We start from the raw sequence: 24,078 nt of genomic DNA on the forward strand, positions 1-24,078 counted from the left end.
GTTGTGGTTGCAACTTCCCACCCACAGTGCTGGAGGCTGCTTCATAAAATTTCAGCCAGAAGGTTTAGGTAAGTCTTGGTTCCATAAAAGGGCCTATTGGCAAGATGAAAGCCTTGCAGCCAGCACATTATGCTTCTGTGGTAGAGAATAGATTTCAAAGGAGTTTTTCAATGCTTATACACTTCTGGGCCCATGGAAAAAATAACACTGCAGAAGAGAAGCTATTATGTCTGTATAGGCAAGTATTCAAGGTAGTAGAGATAGCAAGATGTCAAGTAAGGACACGTCAAAGAGAAAAAACAGAAGAAAGCTTTCAAGTACACACACAGGAGCTGTGAAAACAAGAAGGGAAGTATTTGCTTCTGAATCACTTCTACATTACCAAATATTGACTGCCACCAAGAAGTTCTCACCTCTCTAAAATTCTGTTCAAAATTCCGAAGGTGCAGACACTGCTCAAGTTTTTGCTGGTGCTTAATCCAGAACTCATCAAAGGCAGACTCTGTTTCATGTAGCTGAGCCAAAAGCCTTAAAAAACAAACAAACAACAACACAAACTGTAAGAATGGGAGCTGCAACCTTCAAGGATGGTACAACCTTCCACATATAACAAAAAGTCTCCTCAAAGCATTATTTCCAAGAAAAGAAAAATATTAAACCGAATACAGGAAACTTTAAGTATTGCATAGAATTTTCTTCTAGAATAACATTGATGTAAAACTGGAATCCAAAACAAACATTAAGATCTGAGAAACTGTTAAGCACTGATTTGAAGGTTGCTGCAAATAATGCTTTTCAGCTCTGACCTGGGGATGTGGGGCTTGCAAACAGAAACATAAAAATGCATGTGGGCTAAGACTCTGAAAAACCCAAGCTTTGAGCTATAAAGGAAAAAAAAAAAAGCAATAAATTTGTATTGCTGTGACCAACCAGCTACCCTTACATTTCATCCCTTGGAGCAAGGCTCATAAAAAACTGAAGGTCACTGTCTCCTCTTCCAAGCAGAAAGACTGCTTTAATATCATAGACAAGTGTACAGCTGTACTGAAATGGAAAGAACCTTCTCCAACTATAATTCTAGCAAAATTCCTCAAGACTCAACTTTTCAGCCTTTCTTCTAGTAGTGTATTTGACACTGTGGTACCCTATGGACTATACAATATGCTTTGTCATATTTAGGCCACATCCGTAAAAGGCTGTAGGACCGAATTTTAAACAACTTTTGTCTTTGATAGAAATTAACTCTGGATTTGCAAGTTAAATCTGACTAGAAAAAAAATAAGGCAGACAGTTTAACACAATTTCAGTCAGATAATGCATCAAGCGGAACATTTTGGGTAAATTAGCAACCCCCACCTCCACCCTGATTATCCTTCAGATAGCTAATAGCAGCAATGACTCCAAAGGAGTGACTTCTGCCAAGATTTGTCCATTGGAAGCGACACTTACTTGGAAAGAAAAGTCAGCCCAAGAGTAACAGAAACATGGAATGACAGACAAAAAAAGAATGCAGATTACTGCCTTGGGGAAATGAGCTATGCTTTTATAGCTTAGTTCAAATTTACATCTGTGCTATGATGATATAATGTCTTCAAAACTGGAAAAAAATTTAAGGGGGTGGGTGGGAGAAGTGAAGAAAAATAAAAATCGATTACTTGCCCAGAGGAAGCATATAGGAAGTTTGTGCACAGATGATACTCCAAGAGCAGAGTAGTACTTAATAGCTCTTTAGAGGCTTCTAATTACTTTGATGAGATATTAGCAGTGTTGAGAGTCTTTTCAGGCAGGTTTCCTTATATTCATGTGATCCAGTAGTGGACATCAGAGGATTACTTTGCTTAAGGCAGATCTGATAACAGCAGAATCATTTCTGAAAGTACCCTTTATCTATTCACTCTGCATCATTTGCTTACTTGCTAAGCATACATATAGAATTAAGTAATAGAGCCAGGCAGGGGTCAAAAACACAGAAGCAGTGTGCTCAGTATTTTACTCCTCTCACCTCTCCACTGTAGTTTGATTGTCTAGTTGGTCTTGATTCAGTTTGTATTCAGGGTTCTCAGTAACTGGCTTTGTAATACTTCCAAGGATATCATCTCCCTGTTCTACTGCTAACCTTATATCTTCCTATAAAATAAAACAAGAACAAAAACAATAAACAAGTAAACAAAAAACAATCCGAAAAACCCACATGGAAGAATTCCGTAATTACTGGACTCCTCTAGGAATCAAACTAGAAAAAAATACCTCGTTTATAACAGCAACAATACAAGCATAGTTTGACTAAATCAGTGTTGACAATAATGATGCTAGAAGCTATATGTCAGTTTATAGGTCTTAAGTCCCTATTACATTGGGCTGAACTTTTGTGATAGACAATCTCCCACCATATCTCTGTGCTACACTTATCTCACAAACTTAAAACATATAGTTTTGAAACCCCTAAACATTCATTTCAGCTGATTTGAAGGAACATTTGTCCATTCTTCAAGAGGTTGTACCTTTTTCTATGCATGCAAACAAAATAGAATTTATTACTGTAAACAAAACTAAAAATTAAACTCATAACTTCATACAAGGGTATTTGTTTCCATGCAAGTCATGATGTATTCATACATAAGTGTACTTAGCTCTAAGAACTGTCCTTATTGAAAGCAGTAAGAGGATTCTTAACTTCACACCAAGAAAAACAATTTCAGTGAAATTTCAATGCAATAATTTAATTATCACAATCTATTAACCAAACACCCTCCAGGCTTGTTACTAGCAATGTTAGCTATAAATTACAAGCACTCAAACTAGAAGACAGCATATTTACAAAACATACGTACCTTCATTTTGTCCTTCTTTTCCGTATGTGTTGCAAGAAGGGAGCTGGTTGACTGCACATCATTTGGTAGCTCTGTTTCAGCCAGTTCAGTCCCAAAGGACTGAAGAATCTGAGCTGTTTGCTTAACCTTTTGGGCAAAACCTTCTATAGCCTTTTGGAATAAAAATCATTAAAGATGTTTCATGCTTATCATATGCATATGTACAAACAGACACATACACACAAAATATAACTCACAAAACAAACTTGAACAGATTAATTACATGATTAAAAATGGTCAAAGCATAATTTTGTAAGCAACAAATACCATCACCATTAATTCCTTAATTGTATGTTTTTTTCTAGGCTTGTATCAGGTATATCTTCCTCATTTTTAAAATCTGGAGCTATTTTACAACTTGAGCTTTTTCTTTCTTGTAGCAAAAACAACATACCCCAACACAACAATACACTGCAGTTCCTTTGCTCCAAGCATTCAGAAAACCACTCCCAAGTTATTACTCATATTTCTTTAAGATGACTAAGTACCACTGGGAACATCTTCTCACTCAGAGCAAGTCAACTTGCATCAACTTGGAATACGCTTTATAAATGACAGGGTATAAAACAGAAGAGCTCATGAAACTAAAAAGTCAAAACAGCAACCAAGACTTACAGTGCGACGGGACAGCCATCTGTTATGGCAGTAATCCAGGGTGCCACCAAGATCTTCTGTTAATTGTGTCTTATCAATGTAACCCTGCAGTTCTGATACTGAGCCCAGCATTATGATCTGCAGAAGTGGAAAAAAAAAAAAAAAAAAAAGGAACACGATCAGTGGTGAAATGTCCCTTATTAAAGATTCTTCCAGCTTCTATTATAAAAACTTCATTTTCATATAGAAACAAGTGATAGAAATATTTCCAAAAAGGAACAACGTGAAAAGAAACAAAAAAGCTTAACACTTGATGATATAATCTTAAATAACTGTAAATGAGCACTGGGCTCCAAAGCACACCTTAAAAAGAACTTCTGAATCATACAACATAAATTACTCCAACAGCTTTTACTCATTTTCAAATCTTGATAAACTATACATGAGTGTTTTGTTTTCTTTTTTTTTAAGAGCAACAACATCTCATTCATTTCTTGTTCATATTTGATCTCCTGTGTCTATGGGAGAGAACAGTTGTACCTTCATGGATAAGGAATGTATGGACTGGTTCTAAGAAATAAATAAGGACAGCAGGGAACGTATCTTAACTAGCTTCAACACAGTCAACTGACAGCCGACAGACATTAAATAACTCATACCAACATCTATTTGTATTTATTTGAATATCTTCAGCTTGCATAGTTTCAAAGCTTATTTTAAAATAAAACATTACTGGCTAGAATAAGTACTTCAACAGATAACAAAGTGGAAACAGAAGATTACTTACAGGTACTTTCATTTTAAACTCATCTCTGTGGAGCCTGAATGCAATGTCTGAGAGAGCTCGATGAAAAAGTCCCGTAGGGCGCAGAACGAGGACGAGTTGCAAGTTCCCTGGGAAAGATGCCTGCAAAATGAGTTTAATGTGTTATTTTCTGGTGCTTCTAAGGAGAAGCCTCTGTTAAACCACAAACCAACTGTATCAAAATTCTCCATAACGGGGGGACCAATTATAAACCAAACAAGGCATGCACAGAGGGCTCCATTCAATGAGACCTTTATGCATCTTGGGAACAGGAATCTATTCTCCTGGAATCAAATCTTTCAGGGCTGGCTTGTAACACTTGTATCTTCAGTTACGTGTTAAGATGACATCATAGCCAAGGAGGCTAATGAACAGACAAAGATAGGTTAGCATTTTTTCTACAATACTTCCAATGGTGGTTACCTTATCTTTTCTCTAATAGAAGGTGCCAAGAGAAATCTCTGCTATTATCTGAACACATAACAAGTTTCTTGTTTGTGCGAGCTATCTTGCCAGTTGCCTATACAAACTATCACTACCAAAACTGAATTTATCAGGCAGTAGCATAGAAGAGGTAAGCACAAATTCTGCAGACAAAAATAAAACAAAAATTATCCTCAGCTGTGCTTTTTCTCATCATCTCTCAACTTGTGGTCTGATAGATTCTTCCCAGTTCTTAAAGTGGCATGGAGAAAACAGAAGAGAGGAGAAGGAAAGCTGATTTGTTGCACTAAATTACAAGACAAGCAAACAAACAAACCCTCTGCCTTGCCAGAAATTCACATACTTATCACGTATCCATTCTTGAAATGACACAAATCTTCTCCCATATTCAGTATTTCCACTGCAGGGAGGTACTAAAGCTCCCTAAAGCGAAGTTTATAATAATGATCAAGTAGATTCCATTGTCATTTTTAAGGTTCCAGGGTATTCCAAGCATTTAGCAGCAGGCATGACAAACTTTTAAACACAAAAATAGTTAAAAACTTCTATTGAATATTTCATGGTTGCATTGTGGTTCTCCATATACTCCAAGAACTCAAACTAGCTGAGAAATTGTACAGACTTAAACTTTACAATCCGCCTCCACTCTAACAATGCCCAAATTTTCTAGGAAGTGCAGTGATTCAGCTCCAGTGGAGTCCCTCAGGGGGCTGGGAACAGAATCACAGCAATTCCGATTGCCCACACAAGTTCTCCATCCTTGTGCCACAAGCAATCTTTCTTTGCATATTGAAAGTAGTACACCCCGTGGACTTATTAACACACAGTTATCAAACAGAGGACAGACATTAAATGCAAGATTCCTGCCTGTAATCAGATGAAAAAAATAAAGACCATCTTTCAAAGTTATTATAACAAAGGCAACTTCAAATTTAAGATTTAACTCACGCTAAGAAACACTTGCAAGAACAGACAAAATATGTTTTTATTAAATGCCTGAATAATATTTGTGCAATGATAATTACACAGTCTATTAATTTAAACTCACATCAATTTATTTTGTGGCTGTAATGACAGCATGCAGACTCCCACTGACCTGTTAATTTTCACCTCCAACTCACCTCCTCCCCCCAAGAAGAAATTTATTCACTGTCAATACCAACATCAGGATGAGAAGTTCCAAGAAGAAATAACACATTTTGAAAAATGCATTCATGTGAGATATGCATCCTTGCACATGAAATTCAGATGCAGTGTCTTCAGCGTGTCTGCTGGCTACCCATTTAGCCTTACACAGAACATAAGGAAGCACTAGTCTTGTTTTCTTTGAGTTCAGTAGATACAACATAAAGAGGGGATGAAATTATGAAGCACTAAAGATCCTGAATAGCAAAAAAAAATTTTTAGTTATATACTGGTAACAAATTTCTTCATTCTATCTTTAAATTCTCTGTTTTACACTTTGTGACTGTAGTTAGACTTCAATGTAATATTTTCTCTAAAATCATTTCAGCTTTTACTGGGTAGATAGCAGTTGACAGATTCAAAGCAAGAGTAAGTTTTCACGAACTGTGCTTTACCTCTCATGAGATAGGAATTTAATCACACAGATAAATCAAGAATGCTCTCCTGCTTGGGCAAACAGATAAAGAATATACATTACAACTACTCTCCACTTCACTGTGTCTACCTAGAAACAACGCTGCTCAAATCACTGCAGTTGTGCACCATGTAAAATAATTCCTGTTTAAAACCTGTGGAGAATTTCCTCCATCTTTCATCTGAAATTCTTGGTTATTCTAACTTTGTCTGCAATGCTGTTCTTACCTCCCCTAGTCTGTCTTCTGTGCTTCCAACTGGGTTCTTGTTTTCCCCTCAAAACATAGAACAGTCTTAAATGTTAACAACTTTGCTGAGCATGGCCAGGAGTCAAATTCACAAACTAACTTGTGTGAAACAGCAACAAAAGAAAGAACTGGTTGACACAGTAAACAAAGCTGGACCAGTAACATTTAACTAAGTTTATATCTTCACTGCCTAAATATTACTGTTTGTCCACACTTTTTTTTTATTTTTCCCCCATAAAGCTCTGGTGACTTGCAGACAATGATATGATGCAAAAGACACTCCTCAGATGCATCCCTTGAACTTCATCAACCAGTCAACTACAGCCTGAACAGCAGAGAGTAAAAATCTCCAGTCCAGGCAAGCAGAAAGTTTGAAACCACCATATCCTATGCCAATATAGTGAACAACGACTTCTCAATAAGGCTGTGCCAAGTGTTATACATAGCAATAAATGCTCATGCATGTTTGGTAGTGTCATAAAATCAAGTGCCTTCAAGGCTTGTTTTACTGAAGTCACTTAACATCACTGTGACACCAAAAAGGGTCTGTGCATTTGAGAATTGTCTGGGTATTTTTAAATGCAAAAGCATCTTTCTTTACTAGATTACTATTAATCTGCTTCACCAGTATCTTGTCTCAATTACTGTACTTTAATCTAATACCCACACAAAAAAGTATCAGTGAAAGAAAGAAAAAACAAGACACTACACAGCGCTCACACATTTCTGATATCCTCTACTTAAGTCAGGGTAGTCCCTACTCTAGTTCATACATTGCTTCATTTCACTTGCATTAGCATGGGCACTTGTTTGGTGCTTTGCAATACTCATAGTTTTTCTGTCTGCTCATCTCTCTTCATGACTTCCACATCCAGTCAGGCAAGTGCTTGTGCCAAAGATTCAGATGAGCTCGGGGTCATCAGTTTTGAAATAAAACTAACTGAGCCAGGAACTTATAAACAGATCATCATCCTTAAACAAAACCTTTCCAGTAGAGGAGATGCCTGCTGCCCTATGACTACTCCAAACCTGAATCATGGGAAAAACCTACACTACCTGGGCAAAACAGGAGCTGCCTTAACAGTGAAATTTAGTTACAGTCTTAATCACCACCTTCCTTACAGGATATTAATGGCACAGAGGCTACCTGTAGCACCAATACTGTACCTGTGGTTAAGAAGCTGCTAATAAGGCACTCCCAATAGGGAGTTGCTGAAGTCATTCTTTCATCCTACTTGTGCCAGTCAGGTTGAGCAGCAATCCTGCCCACTCCTGCTTGACCACTGGATGATCAGATGGCATTTCCAAAGGAGGAACAATGTAATTGAATAGCCTATATTACAAGAGTCATCAAAATAGGGGCAGACGGTCATTGAGACAGGATGCAGTGTTGTCAGACTCTTCCTTCAGAGAGGCAGGGCAGGAGCAGAGCAGTGGCCTGGGACTATCACCAGGTATTGGTCATGATGGCTTTCAGCAGCAAAGACCAGAAGGTGTGCTCTCAGAGAGAACAAACACCACCTTTGTGATTTCACATCCTACCTATGGTGCCCTGGGCTTATTAAACATACACAGGAATTACACTGATAGGTACACATACCTCATAGACAGACACGCTGTTCAGTTCCACAGAGCAACGGTCTGTGATTGATACTTTTGATTTTACGGTCCAGAATCCAAAATTTAAGCAATTATCTTATTTCTCTCTCTCTCTCTTTTTTTTTTTTTTTAATTAAAAAAATCATCACATACACAGGAAAAAATGGCTGACTATACTAGGAAAACTGTGAAAGTGCTTGCACATATAATTTTCTCAAAATGTTTGAGGCAATAAAGGCAAAAAGCAAATCACATCTCAAAATAACCTTTTTTGGTTTATTATTTACTAGAATCATTCAAAAACAACAGCTGCAAAATTCACACAAATACTTCTAGCTTAATCCAATCATCAGTTTTTTGGTGTGGTTTTAAACCTAAGCAAAAATGCCTTTCATAAGAAACATAACTGGGGGCTGAAAGGAGAACATTTTTTTCTAGCTTAACCCACACAAACCATTAAGCATCATTACTTTTTACAACACAAAATGCAAAGTGCTAGTATAAAACTGGGCTAGCAGGAATTCCTGTCACAAAACATCATCTTTCATGACCACAGATTTTGTAACCAATGCCCTATCTCTCCTCCACCATCAGCTCACTAGGAAATTCAATCTCTCTCTCTACAAACAAGGCCAAAGAACTCAAGGCTGGATTACTGTGATTCACTGTTTCTCACCTTGGATGTCAAACCAACGATAAAACTCCAGATGGCAGAAAAATGGGACTGCCTGGCTCCTGCAAGGTTTAGGATGGTATTAGCACTCCAGTCTCTCCTTTGGCTTCTGGTCTCCTCTTGCCAGCTTAAGGTCTTGGCCCTAACCTTCAAAGCAGTTAATGGACTAGGCCTCTCTTACTATGATTTATGAACAGCTAAGAAAAAAACACAGCAATCTGAACAATGCGGTCCAAAACAGAAGGCATAAAACCTGCAAACAATGCATCCTAAGTTGAAGATAACAAATCATAATACAAACTTCTACAGCAGATTGGATAAAACCGAAATCCTGTTTCATTTAGACAGGGCTGCAAAGTTTCAGAACTGGATAAAACTTCATTACTGAGTGACCTCCATACCAACTGCTTCCTCAAGCAGCTGCCCACAGATATGTTAGTCCCTAAGGAATAAGAAAGCTTATTTTCTTTGGACTTTCAATGTGAGGCTGATGGACGAGTACGAGTGAAGCTTTTCATGATGCTGAGTGCAGATTTTGTTTGTCTAAAAGTCTGATCTCACTCTGCTATATTCTATGATTCTATGTACAAAAACGAGTTCATCTCATCTTTTACCTCACCTGCATAGTTTTCTTTCATGCCAGCATGAAATATGGATTCAGCTCTTCATTGCTCATTTTCTGTCCCGGGAAAGAAATTCATCTCCAAGAATAAAGTGGGAAAAATCAAGCCTAAAAATTTCTCTTAACAGAAAGATTTTCCACATAAATTCCCGCTTTAAATAAATATTCTTCATTCATTAGCTTTCTTTTAGAACATGCTTTCAACACCTAATAGTATAAACCAAACATCTGTGTTAAGAGTCTTGAAAATAGAACAAAACACACTAGGAATTTCTGTTTAGCAGCTGTTCACTGCTTGCAAATGTATTTCCCACAGTTGTCAGAATATTAGCAATGGGCAGAGATACTCCAGCCAGGATATTCCTGCTGGGCACTGCTCCAGCCAGAATACCCTGTCTGTGCTGGCATCTGATGTCACCAATAAAAGGATCAATCCCCTAAATGTGATCAGAGAAAAAAGGTAGTAGGGTAGGTATCACATGACCTAGGACAAACGTGCTAACAATCAAAACTCTCAAGCTCAAAGAATTAGAAAAAACAAATGAGCTGCTATCAGTAACACTTCAACCTGCAGTGCACTTAGACCCATCTCCAAGCACTGGCACGGGCTGCCCAGTGAGATAGTGGATTCAGCATACCTGGAGGTGTTCAAGAACCACGTAGACGTGGCACTGAGAGATGTGGTTACTGGGCATGGCAGTGATGGCTTGACGGTTGGATTAGATGATCTTAGAGGTCTTTTCTAATTGTAATGGCTCTAAGATTCTCCATGCAAAGGAAACAACCCTTTACACTTCTGGTGTCACAGGAAATACATGTCCAAGTTCCGAAAACTGCATTTCTAGGGAGAACTGTTCACACTGAAGGAAAACTACCATAAGTGTTAGTATTAGGACTATAAGTGACATGTCCTCAGTAGCCTACTCCAACATGCCTTAATCACATAAATAAAAGGACTGCCATCTGTGGAACACTTACCTAATGTTGAACAGAAAGTACAACACTGAATTTGGAAAGTGATTCACAAACTTCAGAGATTCAGCTCTTTTTCCTTCTTTAATCACCCACAAATTGTGCTGTCCTTGGCTTTCCCTACTGGAATCTGTTCAGTACTGCATCTCAAAAACGCAGGGTGGCAAAAAATATTTTTCTAATATTTCTGTGCATTTTTAATAGTTTACCATCCCTAAACACATTTATTTTGGAAAAAAATCAAGTTGTAGGCATATGTGGAGCCTGCTGAAGAAGGGGAGAGGTCATGCAAAACTGGAGAACAGGATGAGAACTGCCCCTAGCTGTGCAGGTCAGATAAGGCTGCAGCTATTCCTCTGTCACTCCACTTGCCTCCACTCACCTTATCTATGCCTAACAACATACAGCCTAGTACTCATGTCAAGGGCCTGATATACGACTGGAAGTTGTCAAAGAAAAGAGAAAGTACCACCTTTGGCAAAAATATGGAGACCATTAAAAGATGTGATAATTAACCTAGGAACAATCCCTCATGTTTTTGGGAACTGAAATAAGGTCATAAGGAACAAACGGAAGTTTCTCTGCTTTTCTGTATGTGTTTTTTGTAACCCGGCTTGTATTTGAGTCTGCATACCTTGTAACAGTTCACTCCCCCTTGCTTATCAAGGCAAATCACATGTAAAAAGGATATAAAAATCAGGCTGCTGAAGGACAGTGTTAGGAGCTCCCCTTGGCTGGCCTGAGATCTCTCCAGCACGTGCACCCCCAATCCCATCTCCAACTCAGATCTCAGTTCATGATGGATGCACTGACAAGACAGGTTGGTTGTATAACCTTTCCTACCCTAATACAAATTCCAGGGAAGGTAAATAACCATACTCAATCCAATTTACCCTTAACTTACCCTAATTTACCTCTCTCCAGAGAACTGACTAGTCATAGGCTAATACATTGTTTGCTTAGTATACCTGTGATTATAGTTCATCTATGCAATAGCTTGCTCAAAATACATTTAATAATTTGTTTTGGTGCATCTGATCTGTGTCAGTGAAGTGATCTGTACTCACTGACTTCTCACCAGGTGAAACAAAGCAGGGAACAGGGTGGGACAGTGTACTATGTCTTATGCTTTCATTCACAAATAGTTAGAGAGCAGGAGTATTTTATTATTGTTACATAAGTACCTTGTAACTAGCAACAAAAGCATTTGATCAAAAAAGGGCCACATCAAGACGTGACTCGTACTGGTTTGACTGAACTTACTAACAGAACTAAAATTTTTGGTAATTAAAGTGAATAAAGAAATTAAATGAAAGATTCTTCTAGCTTTGTTTTTCAGCAGTTACTGGAAAGACCGTAAATACAATTCAAGCCAGGACAACATGAAAATAGAAAAAATAAAAACAACACATAGTATGACAAGGATTTGAGCGCATGATAAATATGGATCTGTCCTTTCCTACTTATGTTAACAAAGTCCTCTAAATGTCACTTCCCATATTTCAAAAAAATCATTATTAAAACAGAGACCAAAATTTATAGTGTCGGTATTTGTTGGTTGAGATTTTTCAGCCTGAAGGCAACTCTTGTTTTTATTCAAACACCACATGACAAGCTTTTAAACCTTCATTCCTTTGACAAGAGGTAAACAAATTCAGAACCTTAATGCTCAGCTAGTGCAAAGTGGATCCACAACTCAGCAGTGCACATGGTCTGCCCATCCAAGGGCTGCTCCCACTTGTACATCGTGCAACGTTCACATGTGCACCTCAAAATCGTGCTCCCCAGCTGCCCTCTAGGGCTGATATTAGGAGCTGCACATTGCATTAAAAGCATGTCAAGGGCACATGACACTTAGCTCCAGCCAGCTGGGACACAAGAACTACATATTTTGTGTGTCGTACATTAGCTCATATTTTGTTGAAGAAAAAGCTCCCGCAGCTTTCCTCCCCCTCCCGCCCCCCCAAGACAGAGGTTCAACATGGAAAATCTTTATAAGGAATTAATGTAAAACAGTACTCACTGCTATCCGTAGTATGGAGGCTTTCACAGAAGTCCATTTGTCCTGTCTGCGGTCTATGACAAGAATAAATCCGATTCTGGCATCTCGTAAACTAAGTATGGAGGAAAAAGAAGAAAAAAGGAGAAAGTTCTGTTAAAAACACAACTTGAACTTCTCTTCTTCTCTTACTCGAAATACTGGAGGTAAAAGCTATTTAAAAACAAACAAACTAAAAACACAACAACAGATGCAAACAATCAGCAGGTTGACTCTTTTTTGTAGAATTGTCTTTAAGGTATTGTAGATGAAGATGCAGTACACACCAGTGGAAAGATGCAGCAGTCCCAAATATGTCCCACAGAGCTTCAGACCATATTCAAATCATTAATTGCTCTTTTTCATGGAAAGTAATTTTTACACATCTTGCGCAGAGATTATTTCAGAGGAAAATAACTCTCTTTGATTCTCCATTGCTTTGGTGCCGATATAATCCCTCCTTCATGCTGTTTCCAACACCATAATTCCAGGATTAAAACAAAGTCATTTTCCTATTGCATCTGCTTTCAACCTTCTGTCTGTATTGCCTTCCTCCTTACTAATATTTAAAACGATTTAAAAATGCAGGTTTTTCTGATCCTTCCATGACATTCTTCTGTGCATCTGAAATTTTCAAATGCTTCCAGGTTACAAATTCATTCCTGGGTACATTCTGACATTCACCAAGGCAAGAAACCCCTACGGCATTTAAAAACTCAAAGTCATAGATCTGAAAAATGAGATACGCAGCACTTCCCTGGAATGGAAACATCTGTGATAAAAGAGCACTTAAATCCTTGCGTACGGGTGACGCTTCTTGTTCGCCTGTGCTCAGCTGCATGTGCTACGGAGTACAAATAAAGCGATCTGCTTCTGTTTTGTAATTTCCCATCTAAGCCAATTGTGTAACGCCAGCAGCAGACCTTGCCGGCCAATCGCAATCAAAATGAAGACGACAGGCAAACACAAGGCAGACAAGCTCGAATTTGTTATTTTCTTGTATATTTGGTTATTTTTAATCTCTCAGCTGGACTGTAATTCCAGATATTAATTTCACTGCAAGGCCTGCTGCCTGTGCTGTGTCAAGTGCTGGGAAATAGTATGTACTGATTTATCACAATGCCTTAAAAAATAAGGAGATTAAAAACCTACTGACGCAACAGATCATTAGGAACCCTGAATTGCATTGCTGACTCATATGAAAACATAGGATCATTTTGATAGCATAATAATAAAAGGAATCCAAGGAAAATGTAAATTACAAGTAACTAGATGCAGCACCTTAAGCTAATGTTCAAAACAACAAATTCAAACATGTTTTACAGTCTATTCCCTCTCCTTTATAAGCTGTACACTTCTCCAATTTACAGACTAAATATTTAGGGGGAAACAGAAATAATCAGAAGTGCAAAGAAACTACAACACTTGCTTTCTTTCATAAGCAGCTGGTAAGTCATTTTAACAAGTTTTAAGTACCACCTCTCACAGCTCACATTCAGCACATGTTATTTAACTGTTGCCTCTGGGCTAGTATAACACTGATAAACAAGATCCGAGTGGCTGTCTTGTAAGAACTGAATAACACTTGCAGACAAATAGGGCTTTATATTAGGAATACGCTTACCACCACAGTATATTTACATGATTTAGTAAAGCTTTCCTTTTTCCTCCTCGTTATTTGAAGGGCAAGAGGAAATAAATCTAGACTAGTTTTTTAACATCTTGTATCCTACTAAAACTTCCCAACATTATAACGTTCAGTCACTGAGCAAGATAAAATGCTAACAGCAACCACATCCCACAATAACAATATGTACATATGTCAACATAATGTACACCTTGGGTCACACAACCCAAGATGGATCAAGTCCAAAACTCGATACAGCTATTTCCATAACAGTTCATGGGGGTTTTGACATTTTATGACTCCGTGAGAATTATTTTCTATTATCGGTAGAAGTCCTCAGAAGTCCTAAAATTTCTGCATACTTCCTCAGTACAAAGCAGAGCAGATCACACAGAACATCCAAATGTAACATCTACATTGTATTTTACCAACAAGCACGTACAACAGGAACAACATTAAAGCCTCTGAAAGAACATCTGACTTATTTTCAGGGCACAGAAAAGAACAAATTCAGCTGGAAACCTGGAGAAGGTCCAGATGAGAGCTCCACACAGATGAGTGTTCATCACCTGCCTCAACATCAAGCATTAGGCAGTCTAATACCAAAGACAAGTTGTACTAAAAAGGATGAGCTGACAAAGGAGAACATCAGCAGGAGAGCCCCAAAGGTGTCCTTCATCAGCTTTCTTTGATTTAGAACAAGACTCCATCTCAGGCGAAGAAATAAGTGCTAGCATTCCCATCGCTGGCTAGAAGAGACCCAGTGGTGCATCGGACCTCAAGGTATTACCATGCTTACTAGGTTGCTTAAAAAACATAAATGCTCTGTTCTGAATCTTTCACTGAGTTTTGTTGTGTCACTCAAAGATACGTCATCTGTCAACTCCTAAATCATGATTTGACCCACCCAATAATGTTATCAAGTCTTACAGAAGATACGAGAGAGGTGAGCATGGAGGAAAAAAAAGTGAAAGGTAAAGGAGAACTTCAACTTGGTACTAGAAATTAGCAGAAAGGTAACCATCCCTTTTGCACATTCAACTCTCCGTAAGTGAATGATTATTAATACAGATGCTCTTGAGGAAAGGGGCTTCTAGACAGTCACTGTGGGAAAAGATTTGTTATTATGATGACAGTGCCTCACTGCAAATGGTTGGCTATTGAACCTACAATCCAGCTCCAGCAAGTGGTAAGCAGGAAGCAACAAACCAAACTGAGACATTGTGTACAACAAAGCTGTGAATATTAACAAGACACAAAGTCACGTATGCAAGAACAAGTAAACACTGGAAACAGGTCTGCTTGCCAGTCCAGCCTTGCTCAATTTCCCTCTCTTTCCTACCACCCACACTTAAAAACATCTTGTACCTGCATACAAGACAACTTGCAAGACTGCCCTCGCCAACCTCTTTAATGCATAGGATGAGTGGTACTTTGCTAACAAGCATGTTTTCAATTTTTCATTGCCTTCTCATCCACCGAGAGTGACCCGACTCACTTTACCATATTTATTACATTCAAACCAAATATTCATTTCCTGATCCACTCCCCCACTCCAGTTTGCTTGAGAATGAGGCATTTTGGTTCCTATTCTGTGTCTGTACTTCACCAGAAGAATGGTTTGATAAACATGGCCTGCTCCTGCTTGTGAAGCTTTGCCTCAAAGCCTTACTCCAGCTGTGCTCCACTTGCATCAGTTTAGCTCAGTTCTTTCCATGCATCTGCATCTATCACCAGCAAGCTTGTCACCAACACCCACATTTGTCTTCTTCCCACTCATTGCTTCAGCTGCTCCTATTTCTTGCTGTCTTGTCCTAGGAATACCTCAGCAAGTTTCAGCAGCTTGCTGGCCACACCAGCTTGTCAGCAGAATGTCCTCACGTCCCAGACAGGCCCCCAGCTCTGGTTAGCTGACCTGGCTCCAGAGCAGCTCCTGCTGCAACTGCAGTGAAATCTCCAGCCCAGCTCAACAGGAGACACTCTTGATAACAAACGTGAGAATCTGCAGCCCTGGATTTAGCAGATTTTCTGAAGGGAAGGGGTTTCCTTTCCATGTAGGCCATCATTCTCAGAAATGTCAAGTCCCTGACTAAAGGATAGAAAACTGGATATTCCTTGGAAGCACAGTGGATTGTTCCCTAGTCTCCTGAGAACAGCTCTGACATGTGGTCTAATACCCAAACAACAAAAAATAAGGTGAGAAATCAGGAAAGAAAATTTGTCAGCACTGTAAATGACTATAAAACTAACCATTACAGCAAGAAACAAGAGGCAGCCCTAGGAGTAGCACCTGACTATCAAGGCATCTTGACATTTCCCTTACAACCTCTATTTTTTTTTTTTTACTTCTTAACACATGAACTTGTATCCGGTGTACTTTCTGAAAGATAAATTATAAGCTTGTAATTCAAAGTTAGTGTTTCCTTCCTATGTTTCTCTCGTAACACAAAACATGCATCACGAGTTCAGATCGTTTAGTTCTGCTTTCATAACAGCACAAAGGATACAACATTTTCAGAAAGGCAGAGAAACCAGCAAACTCAAAAGGTCAGGTCAGAAGGGTAGAAAGCAGGGAATGGGAAGTGGTGGCCACAGAGGACAGATTATGGAAAAGAAAAGAAAAATGCAACAGAGGATGGACTTCCCGTTCATCCCTCCATCCACCTTGGGGATCCACTGCAACACTATCTGGGGGTGGTGAGAATGAGGTTAAATACCTGTCAAAAAGCACCGAGTGTAAAGCAGAACCCAAATTTTCCACCTAGCGACTCCTCAGCTTTAGGTTATGGGGACATCTCCCTCTGTGTCCAGTTTACATGACTCATGATCTCATGCACCTGGGGGAAAGGGTGGGAAAACTTAATAGTATGTAGGACTGCAGAAAGGAACTTCCTTTCCTCTGGGGTATGTGGAAGCAATTACATAGTCACCATCTGAAAGATCCCTGCATTTCTCCAAGGTATGGGTGGCAACAACAACTATACAAATAAGTTCCTACTGCTTTCACAGTGTTGTATGGCAACTGCTTGCAGTCCCTGTTCTTTGCTACCAAAAAAACAGATTAAATCTTCAGGCTTGTCACAGCAACTTGTTAATATCAAGTTTTCAGATATTTGAAATTCAGAAGAGCACTTTAGGTTAAATTATTTCAGTTTAATAAAAACGGGTTTCAGTCTTTAAGTCCTATTATTATTATTATCCAGCTGGCTTCCATTATACACCAGATCTCTTACTGCCTTGAGAGCCTCTGCCTATACATACAGGCTGACTATAATTCTTGCTTTCAGTGGCTGAACAGCTATTTCAATAGCAGGACTTCAGTAATATTCCATGTGGAATTACTGCATCAACAGCATCAAGGCAGATCATGCAGCAAACTGGAGGCAAGTCACTGCATTATACGTATAAATCCCTAACAGATCCTCAGTACCACTTGCTTACTCACTCTGTAGCTCCTCATTAATCACCAGCATGTATCTGTGATACACTCACACTGCTTGAAGAGATGTGGTATCTCATCAAGCTGCTTACTTAATCCTGATCTTTTCTAGTATACAAGATGTGAGATGATGTAGAAAGCATTGTGGAATTGGCCCATTCACATGCATTGATCATACATTGGTACCACAAAAGGGGAAAACATGCAAGACATGGTGACAGTTCATCTTAGGAATGCTACTGCCTATACAGTGTACTGTCCACCATTCTATCCATAAGGTAATTATGCTCGTGCCACAAAAATAGTTATGCAGATCAGCTCTTTAAAAAAAAAAAAGGATTCTCAAAGGCAGGCTTGCAACTAGTATAGAAGACACGTTTGTGCTCAAACAAGTTCAGCATATAAAATGTAGGCAGTCCCACAGCTTGAGCACTTTGAAATTCAAGCATTCCCATCATGCAGTTATTCATGAAAATGCTTCCAACAGCCATTACTCTTTGAAGTCAGAAATCATCCTAAATTCAATCATCAGAGCACAAGTTAGGGCCCCCAAGAAGAACATTTCCTGTTCCTTTGCTTAGGAACAGACCACTGGAAACCAGACAATAACTACCAAGGCTATTGTTTCCCAAAATAAACTTTGTATCCCACATTTTATGGGGCATTTAAACTTACTGAACCTGAGCAACTTAAAAGACTTCATTTCTCCTGCTGCTGCTAAGGATGCCTTCTAAGGGGGTGAGGAACAGGAGCAAGATTAGGCCCCAGAAGACAGTCAGACAATATAATGAAGAACGTGATATTAATAAACAAAGGCAGACATTTTTACTACAGCAATTACAAAGAAATAATTCAGACAAGCCCTGTGGTGACAGGAACTAAATAGTAACAGATCACCTAGCAGAGGCTTGTGCCACATTTCCTCTCTGTGCCCTCTGTGTGTGACAACCAGGACTTCTATCCGAACACCAGCTTTGCTCTAGAGGACGCAGTTCTTCACACAGCAAAAAAAAGTGAATGGCTTAGGAATTTAACAAAGATAAATCGAAGTTGAAGTTCAGTTGCCTTATTAAATGAAGTCACCAGCCACCAGCACTAAGTAGAGATTAGGTAGTAGTTTTGCTGCCTTTAAGTCTTTAATATTCATTATTGTAACATCGACTCCATTTCAAAACCGGGTAGTTTATCCATTTGATTCCAACACAAATCCACTAGCTAGACATTTAAACAAACAAAAAACCCAAACAAACCTCCCCCTCCATACACAACAAAATCAGCCAAACTATGAGACCTGACACTTTCCTGTGATTTTTGCAATGTATTCTACAATTTAATTTTCAAATATATTTATTCTTGATTGGAGCTTTGCATTTTGATTTTGACAGTCTCCTTCTCACTATCCAGAACGAGACAAAGATGAATGACTTGATATCCTTGGTAAGGATGCGTAAAGGAAATAAAACAGTCTTGTTCTTTCTTGAGTAGAAGACGGAAATAAATAGACACATAATGCTCCACAAAGCTCTAGTTCAAAAGCTTCAGATATTACAGGCTTTAATAGCTTATAACACTGAGCCTTACTGAAGAAGGCACAGGATTAAATCAATTTAGAGAGAGCAGGAACTGAAAGAGAGCTAAAAGCAGGCTTTGTTTGAGCTCTGAACTAGACAATGAACTTTCTAGCTCTAACTGCTAAGGGAGCCTTCAGGTTCTAACATAGTATCTAAGTAGAAAACTGCTTTGTATCCCTGCTGCTATTTAAGATCTCGCTTACTGGTTTTCTGAAAACCTGCACTTAAGTAAGTACTTTAAAGTGTCCACTTGAAAAATAGACTGTAGAATGAAAACGTCGCAGTGCTTTATAACATCAACATTGCAAAACGATACTACAGTTTTGCTATGTAAATGCACAAATCATGAAGCGACTTATGTACTGCAGAGAAGTTAGAAGTGCTTTGAAAGCTGAAAGATATCTCCCAAACAATATATCTACTCTAAATTAGCAAACTTTAAAAACACATTTGCTGCTTTTACAACAGAAATTTGAGGTTTGCATTATTATCAGTGGCAAAGAAAACAACCTGTGAAGAAAAATGGAATGAAAACATATTCCCAGAATATGGTTCTACATGCAAGTGCATGATATTGCGATGACATTTAATTGTTTGGACAGAAAATAGCATTTCTGTGCCAAACACTTCTGCAAACAAATAGTCTCTCAGGTCAAAGAAAACTGCACGCATTTGAGAACAGAACTACTCCCAACAAGCACAAACATTTATGAACAGAACATTTCTCAACATCCAGGTAAAGATCTTCAGCCTAGCAGAGACCTCCAGAGCTCCTAAAGCAAACCAGCGTGGCATTTCAGCTCCGATTCACAGTGTGGGCCTGTTATCTTAGTTTGGATTTCTCCAGGAAACACTGCCATTTGAGGTGTATAACCATTCTATCAGATACTGATAGATATATAGATACAGATAGACAGATACAGATATCAGATATGTATATATTTATATATATACATATGTATATAAAAGAAGCAAGAGCAATTTAAATGAAGTACTCAGAAGTGCTGCTATCCAAGAGCAGCCTCTAGTGGTCAAAATCACTGAATGCCAAGTAAAAATGATAATATGTGAAGCTCCGAGCAGAAACAGCTGCATTTCACTCAGTACAGCTGATGATGTGATACCTCACAGCAGGAGTATTAACCCATAAGCAAGGAGGCAGTAATGCTGGCTATGTTCCATCATATATGCTGACACTCTTTCTGCTCCAAAAACGTTATGTTGTTGTGGGGGAAAGATGAGGGAATGTAGCCAGTATTAAAATAAGAACTCAAATGTCCAAGCATCACCATCTAGCTATAGTTCTATCATACACACTTATTTCCTTTCCACAGTACCCATCAGCCTTTTTGCATGTTAACATAGTCAGCAATACCCCACAAACTAAAATCAGTGTGGCTTAGATGCATTTCTGCAAGTAGAAGAAGAAATAATGAGTAAATGACAAAATTCCTGCTTAACACATCCTCCTATCGCGCAAGAAATCAACTAAAATATTTTTAAGTAAAAACCTTGTTTTTTGAATGGAAAATTCGGTGTACTTTCTTCAGGTCACACAGAACTGCTTTCACAAGGACTGTTTGAAGAGGGACAACAATTCTGAGGACTGCTTTAGACTTAACTACAGATGGCTGAAGTAGGCCATGTTACCCTTGAAGGGACAATTAAGGATAAATAGGTCAGCAAAGGCAAAATGGCTCTATGTTTGTTAAGCTCAAATAAATACTAACATCAGAAAGCCAGAGTGCTCCTAGCTTTGGAACTATGAAGCCTGACTCCACACAAATGTTTTTACACCTATTCAAAATGATAACATTGGAATTATACACACTTCAGTACACTTCTACAATAACTAATGCCACTAATGAAGTATTGACACATCCTTCCTGGAAGGTTCCATGCTGTGCTTTAGGAAGGTGAGCTTATACTTAAGTATGGGATTAGATTCCCTGCAGTTGAGACCGGACTAATGGAAGCTCTGGCACAAACATTTTACTAATTATCTTCCACTAACTGAGCACTGTAAAAATACCTTGTGTTTTTATCAGGTAACACATGCCACGCATACGGAATATCCATATACTACTCAAATCCTCCAAGCCCTTAAAGCGTATGTGGGATTTAAAGAATAGAAAGGCTTTGCCTTGACAGTGATGAGCTTTAAAACAAGTTTATGTCATTCACAAGGTGGACATCAATACAGGGATGAACTGCCTCAAATCTAGTAAAAATTCAGACTAAGACACAGAGCTTTGGTCTAATCTCATCAAACAAAGCATCTGACACAAAAGCTTAAGGCAACGTGCTTTATCTTAGGATCCAGTGCTCTTTAAACACAAACCTTTACATTTTTTTTTTTTGCTTATGGGAACATACAACATTTATACAACTGTTTGGCAGCTGCGCTCAGAGAGGAAGGGCACACACAGCATGACAGATTTTGCTGGAAGTCCTGGGATGTTCATATTGACAAATTTGAGGGGCTGCCAAGGTAACAGCAGGGTACAGGTTTCACATCTTTTGCCTGGATTGTAATCTGACAAGAGGAGAGCATGGAAATGAAACTCAGCTGACACTAATAGACATTGAAGCTACAAAGCTGTTCCTCAGCATGTCAGTGTGAGCTTTCAGAATGCCTGGTTTTTTGGTACTTCTTACCCACTCTGTTGTGACATTCACCCCTGGTGCTCCATAAAATAGAAGTAGTTAATTCTCAGCTAGCGATGCACTTACTTAGGCCATAGATAAATGAGGTAACACAGGGTTACTCTCCCTCTGGCTCCTCACAACTTGAAGCTAGGGCTGAAGACTCATCAGCTCAAAACATGGCGTTACCCCAAACACGGCTGCCCTGGCTCTCAGAGCACAGTAGTGAATACATGCTAATGAGACTAATAAAAACGTTTCTTGGCTCCAAAAATATCCATGCCATGCTGTGGCATGTTCTTCTGGTCCCCAGTTAAACTGACCTCCTCACACATTGCTGTTCTCAGGCTACACCTTGTTCAGAACATCCAGAGCCCTCATACACCAACTCTGTCTGAGGTAAGCTTGTTCTGTTTATTACTTGGACAGTACTGCTCCATAACTTCACACACCAGGTAGTACCACAAACAATACCATTTCTTAGAACATCACACTGTGTTGGAGAGTTTGTAAACCATGGAGATCCTAAACACAAGGACACTCTCCTGGGCAGGAAGCTGATGAGGAAAACCTTCAAAACAGGAAATAGCAGAACACAATAATTTAACCTGAGATATGCTTAAGGCCAATGCAGTGGGACAGCAGGGCATTACAACAAGGCTGTATAAGACTAAGTACAAGAACAGGAGGACTGAGTATTGTATTTAATAAGCAGCATTGATCTGGTCATGAAAACCTGTTTCAAATTTTCTAATCTATGCTGTTTCTCTTGAAGGAAACTCTGTATTTAAAATCTGTAATGCTAAATTTTAAACATTTTCTTTTAAATCTCTTGTGACCAGAAGAGTTTTTTCTTCTTCAAAGATGAACCTATAAGAGCAACGAAGAAAATTATTAAAGCCATTTCTTTTTATTAACAGCTTACTGCTATCAGATTTCAGTAGAAACTGCTAATTAACCACAAGCAAAACCATGAGCTTGAGAAATCCTATCTTTTTTTAAACCCCTGCAATTGCCTGTTAATTTCTTCTGCACCAAGTTCTCGTGTCACACCCCACATTTTGTAAACTCTCATTCCAAGAAGGCATACATGCTGTTAAGTTAATAAAAACCATGTATAAGTTACAGCCTTGGTTGAGGGAAATAAGCATGTATAACACTTGCCTTCATCACTTATCATTAAAGTCTACTTACTAGATTATATAGAAAGATGAAAAATACTTTCAGATGAAGAAAACAAATGGTCAGTGCCCCAAAATAACTTCTTATGGGTACATTAGACAGTTACATCAGGATCCTATTCCAAAATTGAGTAGAACATTCTCCTTCCATCTTTTGTATAGAATGTAAACAGTACATCCCACAGTTGCCTCTCCCTCTTTGCTAATGGGATAATAGACACTGTGTACGGAAGTCTTCAGGAGCCAGCTCACCAGCAGTTCCCAAAGGACTCACCCAGTGAAGTAACAGGAGTCATTTTTCACTGCAGGTTCTAACAAGCATGAGATCAGCTACACAGATGTTATAAAATGTCCTCAAAACATCTTAAACAGAGGCAAAATTGGCTCACTATTCTCTGCTGAAACTCTGCTGATTTCAATGTGCCTATTCCTTACAGACACATATATAGATATAAATTAATGCAGCAACTCCATTGGCAAGACCTATTGATAGCTGCAGATCACTACTTCTATTGAAAGTATCTGTACCAATTTAACACTTTCAAGAGCTCTTCCTAGAAGACTTTGCCTTAAGTACATTATATACCACTCCTCCTTCTTTTAGTTTGGATATTATACGTGTATAAAGCAAAACATATCACTTGAGCTAAGCAAAATCATTCTCAGGGATAAAGTCTCCACCTTTTAAGTAAAGAAATATTTTGTACTTCAATGACACTTCTAAAATCACGAGGTGTTAAAAGGAAAGATCTGTTTCAGAAGTACTACATGTGTACCTTTACCGTATACATCCAATCACTGAAGCAGCAGTTATAAAACAATTAGCTATAATCTCCCACTGTCTATAGTTCTCATCCTTAAACCACTGCTGTATCATCTCTAACAACACAAAGTACACAATTGTTGTCTTGTATCATGTCACAAACCCCATACCAAATGCTTAGAAATTATTACAAACTGCACATTAGGCACTATACTTTATCCATTTGTCTACAGAACACAAATTTACCCTGCAGTATAAGCAAGACACTAATCTGAGAGAATGCTTCTGCTTTCTGTTTAAGGAATACAACTATACCAGGGTTAGCAGAGTCAGTAGAAATGAGTTATTCCCTTTCCACCATTCTCGTTCTTAACTGCCTCACATATC

General features: G+C 38.6%; 1 protein-coding gene and 1 long non-coding RNA gene across 44 annotated transcripts in view; one reads left to right on the plus strand and one right to left on the minus strand.

Annotated features, from left to right (window-relative positions):
* Window positions 1-24,078, minus strand: part of MCF2L (MCF.2 cell line derived transforming sequence like) — a 141,796-nt gene that overhangs the window by 21,995 nt on the left and 95,723 nt on the right. For 32 of the 42 annotated variants that reach the window (XR_014941685.1, XM_085534671.1, XM_085534664.1 and 29 more), the window contains 6 exons: window positions 12,450-12,540; window positions 4,252-4,371; window positions 3,486-3,602; window positions 2,832-2,981; window positions 2,003-2,127; window positions 414-528 (listed from right to left, as the gene is read on the minus strand). Coding sequence is in view for 41 of the 42 variants with exons in the window: in XM_085534671.1 (XP_085390797.1) it covers window positions 414-528; window positions 2,003-2,127; window positions 2,832-2,981; window positions 3,486-3,602; window positions 4,252-4,371; window positions 12,450-12,540 (718 nt within the window). In the remaining variant the exon portion in view is untranslated. Of the gene's footprint in view, window positions 1-413; window positions 529-2,002; window positions 2,128-2,831; window positions 2,982-3,485; window positions 3,603-4,251; window positions 4,372-8,835; window positions 8,890-10,092; window positions 10,326-10,432; window positions 10,722-12,449; window positions 12,541-12,751; window positions 13,373-24,078 lie in introns of those variants that run through there. The other 10 variants (XM_085534821.1, XM_085534815.1, XM_085534804.1 and 7 more) reach the window with 7 other exon arrangements.
* LOC146762704 (uncharacterized) overlaps window positions 11,156-24,078 on the plus strand; it is a 29,024-nt gene continuing 16,101 nt past the window's right edge. For both annotated transcript variants that reach the window (XR_014941706.1, XR_014941705.1), the window contains exons 1-2: window positions 11,156-11,246; window positions 22,095-22,146. This is a non-coding gene — a long non-coding RNA (uncharacterized LOC146762704). The remainder of the gene's footprint in view (window positions 11,247-22,094; window positions 22,147-24,078) is intronic.

This window comes from Coturnix japonica, chromosome 1, assembly GCF_054131305.1.
Source record: "Coturnix japonica strain WE chromosome 1, WE-NBRP24, whole genome shotgun sequence".
NCBI classification, from domain to species: Eukaryota; Metazoa; Chordata; class Aves; order Galliformes; family Phasianidae; genus Coturnix; species Coturnix japonica.